This window comes from Hylobates moloch, unplaced genomic scaffold (genome assembly GCF_009828535.3).
Source record: "Hylobates moloch isolate HMO894 unplaced genomic scaffold, HMol_V3 SCAFFOLD_43, whole genome shotgun sequence".
NCBI lineage: Eukaryota > Metazoa > Chordata > Mammalia > Primates > Hylobatidae > Hylobates > Hylobates moloch.
Window position 1 is genome coordinate 452,260 of NW_026652318.1, and position 15,553 is coordinate 467,812.

Genomic DNA, 15,553 nt, shown 5'->3' on the forward strand with positions numbered 1-15,553 from the left:
GTGTGTGTGTGTGTGTGTGTGTGTGTGTGTGTGTGTGTGTGTGTGTGTGTTCTCACTGTATAGATGAGGACACTGAAGCCCCAGTTTTTTGTTAAGTGGCAGAGTCAGGATATAAACTTTGGCTGACTCTAGAGACCTGCTCTTAGAATGCCTATATATCTTTATGTATTAAGAATTGAAGCCAGCAACACAGAGGCCAGCGTGGTTGGTGCAGACATATTGGTTTGCGTGGCCCTTCTCCAGACCTGGTGGTAAGTCTGTAAAACGGCAACACTATCAAGGATCCTACATTCCCCTCCAGATTTTTCCTGATTTCTGCCAAGAGTTCTAACATTCCTGACTCTGAATAGTGTTTGTTTAATAAATTTAAGTAAAAGATGAATTAAATAATAAAGACAACTAGAAATACACATTAACAGGTTAGGATTAAGAGTGACCGTAAAGTGTTCCTCAGCTATAATTCACATCGTCCTCATCATTTTTGTGAATATCAAATAAATTATAACATTTACAAATTTTATGTTAAAATGTTCATTTCACTATTTATCCGTACTAGTCATATCCAATAGAAATATGTATGTATAATAATGCAAACCACACATGTAATTTTAAATTTCCAGTAGCCATATTAAAAATATAAGAAGAAACACACAAAATTAATTTTAATAGTGTATTTTATTTCATTCCACATATCCAAAATGTTATTTCAACAAAAGGCTATATCCACATTTCTAGTGCTCAATAGCCCCATGTGGTTGGTGGCTAACCTATGGGAAAGCAAAGGTCTGCATGCTTCTTAGCCTCCTGGTCATCTTTTCATGTCAGTAGGATAGTTCCCCAACTTTTACTAGAATTATCCTTTAAAAACATTACATTCAATTTATTTTTTCTATACTTAAATTTAAGATATAGATTATTTGCTTAAAATTCTCTGCTATGAAATTGGCATGTTTATACAGCTACTAGGATTGCTGTTAAACTTAAAATGTGTTCAAATTGATCAAAGAAACTGTAAAAAGGCAAGCATCAGCACCTTTCAAGTTTTACACATATTTGCACATTTGTATATCCATGCCCCGGAAATTTGATTGCTCTGATAGCACTAAGAAGAAAGTTTTTTAAAAGGTGAAAAAAGCTCTTATAATAATATAGCTTCAGTTTGACACACCCCATCTGTTGTGTTCACCAAGCTCTTGCTTGGGAATTAAATATACTGTCCTCACGTGTGCATTTCCACCTTTGAGCTTCTGTCATCACCACCGTGTAACTTCTAAACAAGGTCCTTCAGCTTCTGAGGCAAAAGTGATATACTATAATGGTAAATATAAAAGTCAAGGGTTGAAAACTAACTCCTATTTCTTCGTGTTCGATAAAATATAAAATGTAACACTTGCAAATGAAAAGCAAAATGGGCATATACTTTGATTCTGCAATTCCACTTCTAGGAATTAACTATGGTGAAGAAAAAAACAGGATAAAATAATAAAGATGCATATATAAAGATGTTCAGTGATGCCTTATTTACAATAGCAAGACTATGATCAACCTACATGTTCATGAATAGAAAATTAGTTAAATAAGATACATATCTACAATAAAATACTGTTAACGTAGTTAATTGGCATGACTATATTTTCATGATATATTTTAAGTGTATATGTATGTATATATATCTATATGCACAGAAAAGAAAGTTTAGAAAGCTCTATATCAAAATGTTAACAGCAGTTATCTCTGTGTCATGATATTACAGATGATTTATGTCATTTTTTCTTCTTTTTTTTGCCCCTTTTCTGTATTTTCTATGTTTTTATATTGACGTTGTTTTATGTTTATGATTGCAACAATCCTTAAAGCCTTTTGAATTTGGGAAAAACTAATTATTAAGTGTTTATATTTTCCTCTTATAAATTCAATAAAAAACTTTCAAACTGATTTTTAAAATCCAATTTGGAATTGTACTACTGATAATAGCCTACATTAAATTTGCTCTTGGTTTTCAGGAAAGTGTAGCTAATGAATGAAGCCTCTCTCCTCCCTTTCCAGATTGCAGAGTATGTAAGCATTACTAAGAAATCTTAGAGAATACTCAGAGGTTCCAAAACCTAATATAAATATTAGCAGGAATCTGACTGAAAATGTGGGTGTACTTTTACTTCCATTTCAATTCCACAAAGTTCACTGAGCACCTACTATGTGACAGGTTCAATTCTCTTAAAACACTAGTAATACGGCATTCAGCAAAACAATCAAACTTCCTGTTTTCACTGAGATTACAACCAGTAGGAGGAGACTGGCAGTAAACACATAAATCAATAAATGAATATTTCTGGTAGTAGTAAATATTATTAAAAATGAAAGAGAAAATCAGGATAGACAAGGACTATAAAGGAAGACAACTTTAACTAGGGCAGTCAGCAAAGATGTTTTTGAGGAGGTGACATTTGAACTGAGACTTTCAATTACAAGAAGGGACAGCTACTTGTTTGGGAGACCCTTAGCCAATTTCACCTGCATGAATTTGAAGGGCCTCCCTCTTTTCACATATTGTACAGTCATGGCCACAGGTCACATTCAGGGAGAATAAAGTGAGTGAAGCTTTCTGAGGGAGGAGGGTTGTTCCTCTACACAGAGAGGATGTCAGTGTCTCCTTGTTTGTTATTTTTCTAAGATTGTGATACACTGTACTATATAACTGATATAACTATTCCTAGCTATGTGGTTTAATTAACAGTCCTAAAATGGATAGTTGGCTTAAAAGTTTCCTGAAAAAGAAAACATGGATTACAGAAAATATTAATAATGCAACACAAATGTAAACAAAAACATTAGAGTTGATGTCTCTCTAGTATGATTGAATTCACAATTATTGATATTATGAGGTAAATAGTCTATAAGATGTGACAAGACACTCAAAAATGAGAAAATTACCAACACAACTATTTTACATATACATTTATATCTTTTATATGAATACCTCATTACAAAGAATAAAATTAAAGAGACTGACAGTACTAAGTGTTGGCAAAGATATGCAGCAACTAGAGGTCTCCATACACTGCTGGTAAAAATGTGAAAGGAACAACCACTTTGGAAAAGTCTTGGGTAGTTTCTTAAAATGTTGAATATACTCTACTATACAATTCAGCCATTCCACTCCTAGGTATTTACCCAAAAAAAATAACAAAAACATATATCCAAAAAAAGACATATATGAATGCTTAAATAATGGAAATGATGCATAATATATAGTATATTTACAAAATGAAATATAATTATGTAAAGTATATCTGTATTATTAACTGTGGCAGAAGCAAGATTCCTCTGGCACAGACACGCAGATCCTGGAAGTTAAAAGTCAGTAGAAGAACACTAAAGGTCCAAAGAATGTGACTAGCGACTAGCACACTCTCAGTGTCTGCTCCATTTTTTTTTGTTTGTTTTTTTGAGACGGAGTCTCACTCTGTTGCCCAGGCTGGAGTGCAGTGGCGCGATCTCTGCTCACTGTGAGCTCTGCCTCCCGGGTTCATGCCATTCTGTTGCCTCAGCCTCCCAAGCAGCTGGGACTATAGGTGCCCGCCACCACGCCTGGCTAATGTTTTATATTTTTAGTAGAGACAGGGTTTCATGTTAGCCAGGATGGTCTCGATCTCCTGACCTCGGGATCCACCCGCCTCAGCCTCCAAAAGTGCTGGGATTACAGGCATGAGCCACCACACCCAGCTGCTCCATTTAACAATATAGATACCCTTTTTTTTTCCTTTTGAGACAGAGTCTCACTCTGTCGCCCAGGCTGGAATGCAGTGACATGTTCACTGCAACCTCTACTCCCAGGTTCAAGCAATTCTCATGCCTCAGCCTCCCAAGTAGCTGGAGCTACAGGTGCGCACCACTACACCTGACTAATTTTTGTATTTTTAGTAGAGACAGGGCTTTGCCACGTTGCCCAGGCTGGTCTCAAACTCTTGAGCTCAAGCTATTGACTTGCCTCAGTCTCCCATAGTGCTAGGCATGAGCCACCACACTCGGCCTAATATAGATATACTTTTTACATGTTTGTTATAATATTCATCTATTTGCCTAAATTTAATTATTAAAGTTAAATTTCAAATTTAAAAGCATATTGTCATATAAAAATGCATTTCTGAACGCACATATTATATAACAAAATTGTCAGCAAGTGAAATTAAAGTTTCATGGTTTAACATGATTTTTTTCCAATATTTAACTATGAAAGTTTTAAAACATATAGAGAAGTTAAAACAATTGTATACTGAGCACAAATATACACACTACTTAGATTCTACAATTAATATTTTACTATATTTGCTTTGTCACGTAACTATATACCTATCAAACACTTTATACATCTATCAATCCATCCTGTGAATATCAAGGTAAGTTGCAGACATAAATATACTTCTCTCCTAAACATTTCATCATACAGATACAGTTCAACATTTGCATTTATTTCTTTTTATTTTTGAGTAAATTTACCTACAGAATTGTACAAATCTCAAGTGCACCAGTAGATGAGTTTTGGCAAATGCATCCACTGTGTAATGCAAACCCCTATCAAAACATAAAGAATTGCTGCCATCAAAGAAAGTGCCTTTGTGCTTTTCCAGTCAATCCCACCCTCCATGGCAACCATTTTTTCCCCAGTGTAGATTAGTTTTGCCTGTTTCTAGAACATCGTATAAATGAAATAATACAATATGTATTATTTGTGTAAGGCTATTTTCAAGTAGCATAATATTTTTGAGGATTATCCATGCTACTACATTATCTGCAGTTCATTATATATCCCACTGAATATATTCAATTGTTTTCTTTTACAGAACCCATTCTACTACTGATGTACTCCTGAGCTTTTTGCAGTTTTAGGATATTTTGAATTAAGCTTGAATAAAGTTGCTGAATATTCTCATATAAGTATCTTGTGACATATGTTTTCATGTTTCTTGGGTAAATACCAAAGGGTGGAATTTCAGGGTCTTTGGATAGATGTGTATTTAGTTTAATGAGAAACTGTCAGATATTTTCTCTAAGTGGCTGTAGCATTTTACATTCTCACCAATTTGTACAAGGATTCCAGTACTCTACTTCCTCAGTAACATCTGCTGCCATCAGACTGTTTCATTTTAGTCAATCAGACGAGCTAATAATGTTGAGAACATTTTTGTGTCTTTATTGGCCATTTATGTATCTTCCTGTGTAAAGTGTCTGTTCAGATCTTTTGGTCATTTTTGATTGAATACTTTTATTATTGACTTGTAGGCATTCTTTATGTAACTGGGGCAACAGTTCTTTGTCACATATTTTATAAATATTTTCTCTGTGATTTAACTATTCATTTTCATACTGATAGCTTCTGATGAACAGATGTTTTAATTTTGATAAAGTCTAATTCACCGATTTTCATTCTTTTATAGTTCTTACTTCTATGTCCTATCCATGAAATCTTCATTTAACATCAAGTCATGAAGATATTTTGCTATGTTTTTTCTAGTAGTTTTATAATTTTATCCTTTGCATTTAGGTTTATGATTTATCCTAAATTAATTCTCATGTATGGTGTGAGGCAGAAGTTGAGGTATATTTTTCTACATGGGTATTCAGTTGTTCCAGCACAATTTGTTGAAAGACTTTCTTTTTCCCATTGGATTGTTTTGCTGCCTTTGTCAGAAATCAATTGATTATATAAGTAGGGTCATTTACCAGGCTATCTTGTTCTATTCATCTTTGTTGATCCATATGCCAGTACTATACTGATTTGATTACTGCATAAATCTTAGATGATGTTTAAAATGCCATCTTTTGGACTGTTTGAATACTTTTTAAAGAGTTATCTTTTAAATTATGTATTAGCTTTTTACTACGTTTCTGTATTTAATTTTTTAGTAGTTGCTCTAGAAATCATAATATACATACTTAATTTATTGGTTTAAATAAAATATTCTACCATGTCACATAAAATACAAATATAGTGCAACAAAATGAATCCATTTATCCACCTCTCCATCCTTTAGACTCTAGTTGTCATGTTACATTGACATACTTTATAAGCCCCACAAAATAATAATGCTTGCTTTAAATAAGCATGTGAGTTTTTAAAACAAATTTAAAGGAAAAGGAGTCTTTTATATTTACTCATATTTGTCACTTATGGTGCATTTTTATTCTTTCCTGAGGATGCTGGGCCTCCATTCATTTTTTTTCAATGTTTATTTCTCTTCTTCAAATTGAATAATTTCTATTGATTTATCTTAAAATTCACTGATTCTTTTTTCTGTAAATGCAATGCACTACAAAAGTCCATCCAGCCTTATATGTGTGATTAGGACCCATGCATAATTTGGTATGCATCTGAACGTTCAGTGCTCCAATTTAACTGGAAAAGCTATGAAATGCAGTTTTCTGCCAAACCACACTTCACTTCTTTCATCTTCCTTTCTAGGGAAATATTTTAGTTTGTCAGTTATCATTGAATAACTCGAGGGCTGATTTGTAGATTTTATCCAATGTCAAAAAAGTCAATCTTGCCTTTTTCAAGCCACTTCAAATAACTATGGAAATTATTATCACCCTGTAAAGTATATTGTTTTACTCCTAAGCAAGGGTGAGGAATCTGAGTATCATGTGCAAGCCTCAAGATGACGCTTAGGACAGAACATGCAGAGTAAAAATAGTTTCCTTCCATATCCACGTAATAGAAAGCTGACAATTGTAGTCCTGTCTTTATGGGATGAAAACAGTCCCTTTACAATAAGTTTTCTGAAAGGGAGAACAAATAGATAATAACTCTTCTGGTAACATATTATGGTACACTGGCCAGTGTGTTTTCGGTGATTAAACATAATCCTGTGCATCAGATTAATTCACTTGCTGAGTGTTCATTTACGGCATCCCATTGGAATTTGTGCTAGCAGTTTGAGCACTAGTTCTGTGTGCCTATGAACTTAATGCTGCTTATTGTCTCATTCTGACTTCATGGAGAATTAATCCCACCTTTAAGCAAAGGCTACTAAGTTAATGGTATTTTCTGTGCAGAAATTAAATTTTATTTTCAGCATTTAGCCCAGGAATTTTTCCAGTAGGTGCTCAGCTATTTAAAAACAAAACTATTCTTAAACATTCATCATTAGACAACTGGAGTTTTTGCTGGTTTTGTAACCTACCAAAATGGATGGGCTGTTGAACATTCCACATTCAAAAGTTTTATAGCGTGGTGGGAAATGGGGGATCTTCAATGTTTATTTTAAAATAAAATAAAATAAGTTCTTGACTTAAAAAAAAAAGTCCATCCAGTGAAATTTTATTCCAGATACCATATTTTTCAATTCTTCAATTTCTCATTTTTTAATAGTTGCTTACTCAGATTTTCTTTTTATTCATTACTAGCATATTTTCCTTTATATCCTTGAGTATTGTTATGATAGCTAATTTGAAATCCTGGTTAGCTAATTATATCATCTGAGTCAACTGGTCTCTATTCTTTTGGATATGAGTAATTTTGGATTGTATACTGAACATTGTGGGTGTTATGTTATAGAGACTCTGGATTCTTCTTATGTTCTTCCAAATAGTATTTATTTTTTTTCTTGTATTGTTTTAACAAGAAGTTAATCTGGCTAAACTTAAAGTGTTAAATCTGTTTCTCATAGGGTAGGTGACAGCTAAAATATCAATTACTTTAGTTTTAGATGGACTATTTAGCATCTTCCTTGAGCACATGTATTTCAGGGATAAGCCTGAGATTTGGAAAGAGTTTATATGCAAAATTTGAGCTCTCTTTCTCTGGCTTTCACTTCTCTGGGACATCCCCTTACTTCTTAGAGGCTGAGGTTGCCTTGATCTCTATCCTCTAGTCTACAGTTTTCTATCAGATTTTTACCTTCTTTGCATGGAGCAAACTGTGCCCTGCTCTCAGTTCAATATCCTTAAAAAGAAAAAAATTCACTCACTGCCATGCATTTTTCAACATTAAAAAAAAACTTTAATGGACTATTTTTTAGAACAGTTTTAGGTTCACAGGAAAACTGAGCAGAAAGTACAGAGGATTCCCATATCCCCCTGTCTCCACACATGCAAAACCTCCCCCACTATGGACACGCTTCAGGAGAGTAGTACTTGTTACAATTGATGAATCAACATTATTATTACTACCCAAAATTTATAGTTTACATTAGGGTTCATTCTTCGTGTTGTACATTCTATGAACTTTGACAAATGTATAATGACATGTCTCCACTATTGTAGTATTGTACAGATTAGTTTCACTGCCCTAAAAATCTTCTTTGCTCTTCTTATTTATCCTCTGCCTGGAACTCATGGCAACCACTGATCGTTCTACTGTTCCATAGTTTTGTCTTTTCCAGAATGTCATATAGTTGGAATAATATAGTATGCAGCCCTTTCAAATTGGCATCTTTCACTTAGTATGACTTATTTTAATTTTTGATACTCCCTCCATTATGTGTTTGCTTTGGGTCACTCTTTATTGTCTTTAGGTAGCTATTTTTCTAGAATTAAAGTTGTTATCTATAAGAAGGCTGACCTAATATGAGCTACTCAGTCATTAAGAGGAGTTTTAAAAACATAGATTAGTACTTTTAACAGTAATGAACAGACTTCTGGCCACAGTTCAAGATAGATGTATCATAGATTATCTTAGATAAACCTATAATAATTAAATTTCAGAGTTGAAATAGATCTTAATGGTCATCTACTCTAACAAGTGATAACAAAGTTAATCCTAATTCCCATCAAATAAAATGAAATATCATTATTTTATTACTTATGATGTACCATTTACCAAAAAGGGACAATTATGTTCTAAATATATGTAACAAACCTGTCAAGGCTGTTTCACTTATAGATTTAATTTGTAGAAAAATTTCTCCTTTCAATGAAGTCCAGTTTTGGTAATTATCATATACTTCATTTTTAATACTGGTTAGCTCCCTTTTAGTAAAAGTAAGTAATGAAAGAGTCTTATTCCAGAAATATTTGTACTCTGACAATCTTTGACTGCAAAGTAAAAAAAAAATAGGATTTTAGAAAATAGTAAGCATAATAAACATTTCTTCAAAAATAGTTTTAGAGTGACCATATAATCTACTGTCTAATTGGAGACAATTCTGAAACCAAAAGAAGGTGGTATTCATATTATGCTGAGACAAAACACAAACTAGGAATATCTCAGGTAGACTGAAGTATATGGTCACTCTAACTCATTTCCATTTTGCCATTATTTTAACTACAAAGAAAGATAGCTAACTACCTTCATATACATTTATTCTATTTATCTTTTTTTATTCAACCGTGAACATTTAGTGAAGAAAATTAGGTCAGAGCAATTTAGTCTTAGATTCAAAATGAGAATCTTAAAGTCTTGTTTTGTTTTGTTTTTTGAGACAGAGTCTCGCTCTGTCACCCAGGCTGGAGTGCAGTGGTGCCATCTCGGCTCACTGCAAGCTCCACCTCCTGGGTTCACGCCATTCTCCTGCCTCAGCCTCCCGAGTAGCTGGGACTACAGGTGCCCGCCACCATGCCCAGCTAATTTTTTGTATTTTTAGTAGAGACGGGGTTTCACCATATTAGCCAGGATGGTCTCGATCTCCTGACCTCATGATCCGCCTGCCTTGGCCTCCCAAAGTGCTGGGATTACAGGCGTGAGCCACCGCGCCCGGCGAGAATCTTAAAGTCTTATACAGCATTTGTCCCACATACCATGGTTATATAGGTAGTGAAAAATCTGGGGTAATAATAAATAAAACAATTCAAAGTGACTGATCCAGTGCATTTGCTTCATAAAATCCGACAGCTCAAAGTAATCACATTTTGTCATCTCAGTGATTTTATTCTGGTTTTAATTATCTTAATAATCAAATAAAATACAGACACAGATTTGAGAGCAGCAAAAAGGTGATGACTGAAGCCATGAGAGTATAATTATTTTGTCAATATTTACATCCCTGAGTAGACTAAGATCTATAAGGCAGAGGTTATATCTACTTGCTCATCACAGTCTATCTAGCATCTAGCACAGTGCCTACTACATAATATGTGCTCAACAAATACTGAATGAAAGAGTAAATAAAATAGATTCCTCCTCAGTAGGAGAAATGGAAAAGTCAGAAGTGCTAGGGATAACACATTGGACAACACAAACATTTAAGGGACTGAAACTAAAAAGAATCCCTCAAAGGAGACTAGGGGGAACTCATCAGTGAGTAAGAAGATAAGCCAAAAGAATAATGTCAGAAAAGCCAGGGGATATGGAAATTTTAAGAAAAACGTAGTGATCAGTGTTTAAGTCTGCAGAAAAAGGCTGAATAGAGTCCATTTTATCTTGGAGACCTTTGGTAATTAGTAATTAGTAATTTGGTAATCAGTAATGTCACACAAATTCTTAGCATTGTCAAATTCGGGGAAATTCTTATTAAACTTTTCTCATACATAAGATTTTGCCATTTCAGGTTTTCTTGGAAAGTGATTAAATTGTCTTTGAAACAATGAAACTCATGGGCCAGTTTATCTTAGATGGTCTCCCTGAAGTAGTATATTATGATTTGTATGTTACATTCAATGATGTTAGTCATATTTGTGAAATCAGTGAAAACTTAAATCTTTCTCCAATGTCTCTGAACAATTAACTCCCTTTCATTAGATTATCCAATAACCCAAGAACTTTAAAAAATTTATCTTTCTATTAATAAATTTGCTTTGATGTAATCAAAAAAGTTATTACGATTTGCTTCTTTAGGCCACAATAATTTCTATTGCCTAATTTGCTTATAAATGCTTTTATTTGATTAATTTTAAAAAATTATATACATCCAAATTAATGTAATTTCTTGCTTGTTTCATTAAAGCATTCTAAAATATCTTTCCAAATGGCAATTATAATGGTATACTCCTAAGTCAACTTTCCCTTACTCAGATCCTCCAAATGCCTGTGACTACTCCAATGGTATACTGACAACAGAAGTGAGAATCACAAAAAATTAATAATTTTTTTAAAAAGTGAGAGAGAGGAAAAACCTGAGTAGAAAGATAATTTTTAACCAAATTACAACCCATTCATCTTGCTTTCACCAGGAGCCCTCCCAGAACCTTGGAAGGAAGTCCTAAGTGAGAGATGCTGAAACTTAAGCATCATCTGGTTCACAATAAATTTGCGTCTATTGGTAACCTTAACCTTCTCTGTGAAATAAGAGGCAAGAAAAACAGTTGCTAAGAGATGAATAACACCAAGGAACCTAAGCAGAATACTGAGGATTCCTCACTAAGGAATTAGTGTTTAACAACCTGGAAGTATGTATGAAGGCCAAAGGATTTAAGGGTAAATACAACTAAATGAGTAGAGGTAAAAGGACTTGGAGTGTTGGCAAACTCCTCTATGTAGAAAATCCTAAAGAAGACACACACACACACACACACACACACACACAAAAAAAAAAATACTAAATACTAGAATTAATAAACAAATTCATCAAGGTCACAGGATACATGATACATATACAAAAATCAATTTTATTTCTGTATATTAATAATGACCAATCCCCAAGATAAATTAACAGTCCCAATTCGTAACAACATAAAAAGAATAAAACACTTAGAAATAAATTCTAATAAAAGAAGTTCAAGAAAACAAAACATTTTTGAGAGGGCTAGAGATCTCCATGGAAAAACATACCACATTCATGAATTGAAAGATACAAAAATTTTAAGGTAGAAATTCTCCCCAAATTGATCTATAGATTCAATACTATACCTATCAAAATCCTGGCAGGTTACTTTGCAGAAATTCACAAGCTGATCCTAAAATTCACTATGGAGGGCCCAGAATAGCAAAAACAATTTTGAAAACAAGGAAGTTAGAGGAATTATATTTCTTGATTTTAAAACTTATTAAAAACTATAGTACTTAAGAGCGTGTGGCACTGACATAAGACATATAGATTAATGGAATAGAATAGAAAATCCAAAAATAATCCTTTACATTTATGGTGAATTTATTTTAGGCAAAGATGCCAAGGCAATTCAGTAAGGAAAAATTGGCCTCTTAACAAACAGCACTGGAACAATTGAATATCCATGTGAAACAGGATGAATTTAGATCCTTACCTCATATCATACACAAAAGTTAGCTGAAACAGATCATAGATCTAAAGAAGAGCTAAAACTATAAAACTCTTAGAAGCAAATACAGGAGAAAATCCTTCTGACAGGCTTAGACAGAGTTCTTACATACATCAGCAAAAGCACAATCTAAAAAACAGATAAATTATATTTCATCAAAAATAACAACCTTTGCTTTTCAAAAGACATTATTAAGAAAATAAAAAGATAAGCCACTGGGAGAAAATATTTGCAAATCATATTTCATATAAAGGCCTTATACCCAGAATATAGAAAGAACTCTTACAATCACATAATAAGAAAATAAACCAATTAAAAATTGGCAAGATATTTGAGATGTTTCACTAGTAAGATATACAAATGATTAACAAACAAATGAAAAGATGCTCAACATTATTAGTAACTTGGGAAACACAAATCAAAGCTACAATGAGATATTATTTTACACCCTCTAGAATGACTACAACAAAACAGGCAGACAATAGTAAGTGCTGACAAAAACATGAAGAAACTAGAATCCTCATTCATGGTGTGGGAATGTAAAATGTGCAGCCCCTTTGGAAAACAGGTTGGCAGTTAAAAAATTACATATTGATTGGCAGGGTGCGGTAGCTCACGCCTGTAATCCCAGCACTTTGGGAGGCTGAGGTAGGCGGATCATGAGGTCAAGAGATTGAGACCATCCTGGCTAACATGGTGAAATCCCATCTCTACTAAAAATACAAAAAAATTAGCCAGGCGTGGTGGTGGGCACCTGTAGTCCCAGCTACTCGGGAGGCTGAGGCAGGAGAATGGCGTGAACCCAGGAGGCAGAGGTTGCAGTGAGCCAAGATTATGCCACTGCACTCCAGCCTGGGCAACAGAGCGAGACTCTGTCTCAAAAAAAATTATATATAGATTAATCATATGACCTAGTGATTCCACACTTAGGTATCTACTCCAAAGAATTGAAAACATATGTCCACACAAAGACTTGTATATGAATGTTTACAGCAGCATTATTCATAAGCACCAACAAGTGGAAACAATCCAAATATCCATCAACTGGTAAACGGATAAATAAAATGTGGTATATCCATACAGTGGAATACTGTTCAGCAATAAAAAGGAACAAAAGTATGGATAAGTGCCACAACATGAATGAACCTCAAAAACATAATTAGTAAAAGCCAGATGTAAAGACAACATATTGTATGATTCTATATATCTGAAATGTCCAGAAAAGTATAAATCTATAGACAGAGAAATGTTAGTTGCCTGGTGAGCACAGAGATTGATTGAAGATGGCATGAGGGTCTGGAGGGTCTTTTCTGGAATTAGTCAAGTGTTCTAATATTGAATGTGATTGCCAATCTAATAGCTAATATTTGGTGGCACAACTCTGTAGGTTTATTAAAAATAATTAAATTGTCTCCTTAAGATAGGTGAATTTTGTGGTATGCAAATTATATCTCAATGAGGATGTTTTTAAAAAGATACGGGGTAATAAACTATGGGATCAAGGATAGAAAACAAAGTAAATCCAAAATATGGTTGGGAAAATAAGAAAAAATATTAGTGTCCTTAATTAGACTGAAGAAGTGAAGTGAAACTGAGAGACCTGCAAGAGAAATTTTTGGAGTTGACATTGAAAATTTTAGAGATGACAAGGTCTAGCTTTACAAAGAAGAAAAATTAAAGGATAAGTACTCTTTATTTCAAATAATTTATAAAAGATTCACAATAGTAATCCTCTAAAAGTAAATACTGCTAGAATATTTCAAATATGGCCTGATTTGGAATATCGAATTTAAACACAACTTTGTGAGGTGAAGTATATCTATATTTCATTCAGGTTTTTAATATCTATTTTATAGGCCTTCTACAATTAATTTGCGTTTTCAAAAGACACTTTATTCTGAGTAGCAGGTGTGCTGAGCCAACCAATGTGCCAAGTAATATGCTGAGCCCTTGCAAGACACAAGCTGGAAATTATGTCAGGGAAAACACAGAACATGAAAGAATACTTTGCTGGAGGCTAGTGATTAAGCCCAATTGTAATTAAACAAATGAGAGAAGAAATTAAAAATAGCAATGGACCCCAAAACATAGTTCACTGATCTACTGAAAGTTCCTTTTAGGCTCCATAAACACAGATGATCGTATCTGAGTAAAAAGCTCATGTTTCTTTCCCTTACCTCTTTTTTTTTTTTTCATCCCACATTTTGGCCCATGAATCCTTTACCTCTTCAAGACAGAAGATTAAGCTCCTTTTCTTTATCAAGAGCAACTAAGTTTTACGGCCTAATATTTTAAAAATAATCAATAATCTAGCTTAAAATCAGCTTTTAGTAATGCAACAAAAGTCACTGAACTCTAGAAATTTGGTTTGATTTTATTTTTAACAGTATACCTTTTTCTATGGAATGCATTATATCTACCAGTGAGAGTATAAAAATAATTATTTCTATTCATCTATTATAAACTATAATTTGTACTAAGTGTCTAGTTGACTAGTTACTTCCAAAATTGTTTTTAGTATGTACTATTTTTATATAAGTCAGATCCCAGACTCCTAATTTGTGATCTTTTAGATAAAAATGGGCAAAAATCACAGATCTATGGAAACATGTGAACAAAATAAGCTGTTAAAAATATAACTTAAAATGATGACAAAATTAGAATACAGAATAAAAATAACACTTCCATTTGTATGTCTATGTTTCTTCAAAAATTTGAAATACTGAAGATAACATGCAAAAATGAAAATAATTAGGATCAAGTGTACCAGTCCCATAATATCCTGAAGTGGCAATAATTATTTGGTCTAGTCCCAGTCCAGCCTTTAAAGGTCAACCTTACCATCCATGAAGGCTTTGGTGGATAAATCAGATGAGCCTTCTGTGGCAGATATGGGCCAAAGCTATTACAGAAGACAAAAATGAATACTGATAGTCCTGATTAAAATATAAAAGCTGGGGTCACCTGGATGGCATTATCCTGTTGGTTCAACACCAGATTTCTGGGAAAGGATCAAGGGGATTTCTGATGATAAAAATGGTTACTTGTTTTGTGAGTGGATTTCATTCATGGATTCATTCAAAAATTATGTATTGAGCATCAGTTATGTGCAAGGCATTTGTGAAAGGTAGATGTTCAATAGGTTATCAGAAAATGAATTAAAAATTATTAGCCCACAGAAATTTATTCAGAATATTCCTGGTAATAATTCTTAGATAAAAAACAAACCTTATCATTCAAAACACTCACCCAGCATACTTTTTTAGTCATCCAGAACCTGTGTCATTTGCCATGTTGAATTAACTTATTGCCTTCCCTTTTCTAAGAGCTAAAAGTTATTCAATTCAAAAAGGAATTATTCTTTCTCATAAACATTCTCAATATATTCAATTCAATTTTTAGG

The 15,553-nt window shown here is 33.4% G+C and overlaps 1 protein-coding gene across 6 annotated transcripts in view; it reads right to left on the minus strand.

The window, feature by feature from the left end:
• Window positions 1-15,553, minus strand: part of LOC116463588 (interaptin-like) — a 219,295-nt gene that overhangs the window by 109,956 nt on the left and 93,786 nt on the right. For all 6 annotated transcript variants that reach the window (XM_058434747.1, XM_058434745.1, XM_058434749.1 and 3 more), the window contains one exon: window positions 8,858-9,033. In XM_058434747.1, the coding sequence (XP_058290730.1) occupies window positions 8,858-9,033 (176 nt within the window). The remainder of the gene's footprint in view (window positions 1-8,857; window positions 9,034-15,553) is intronic.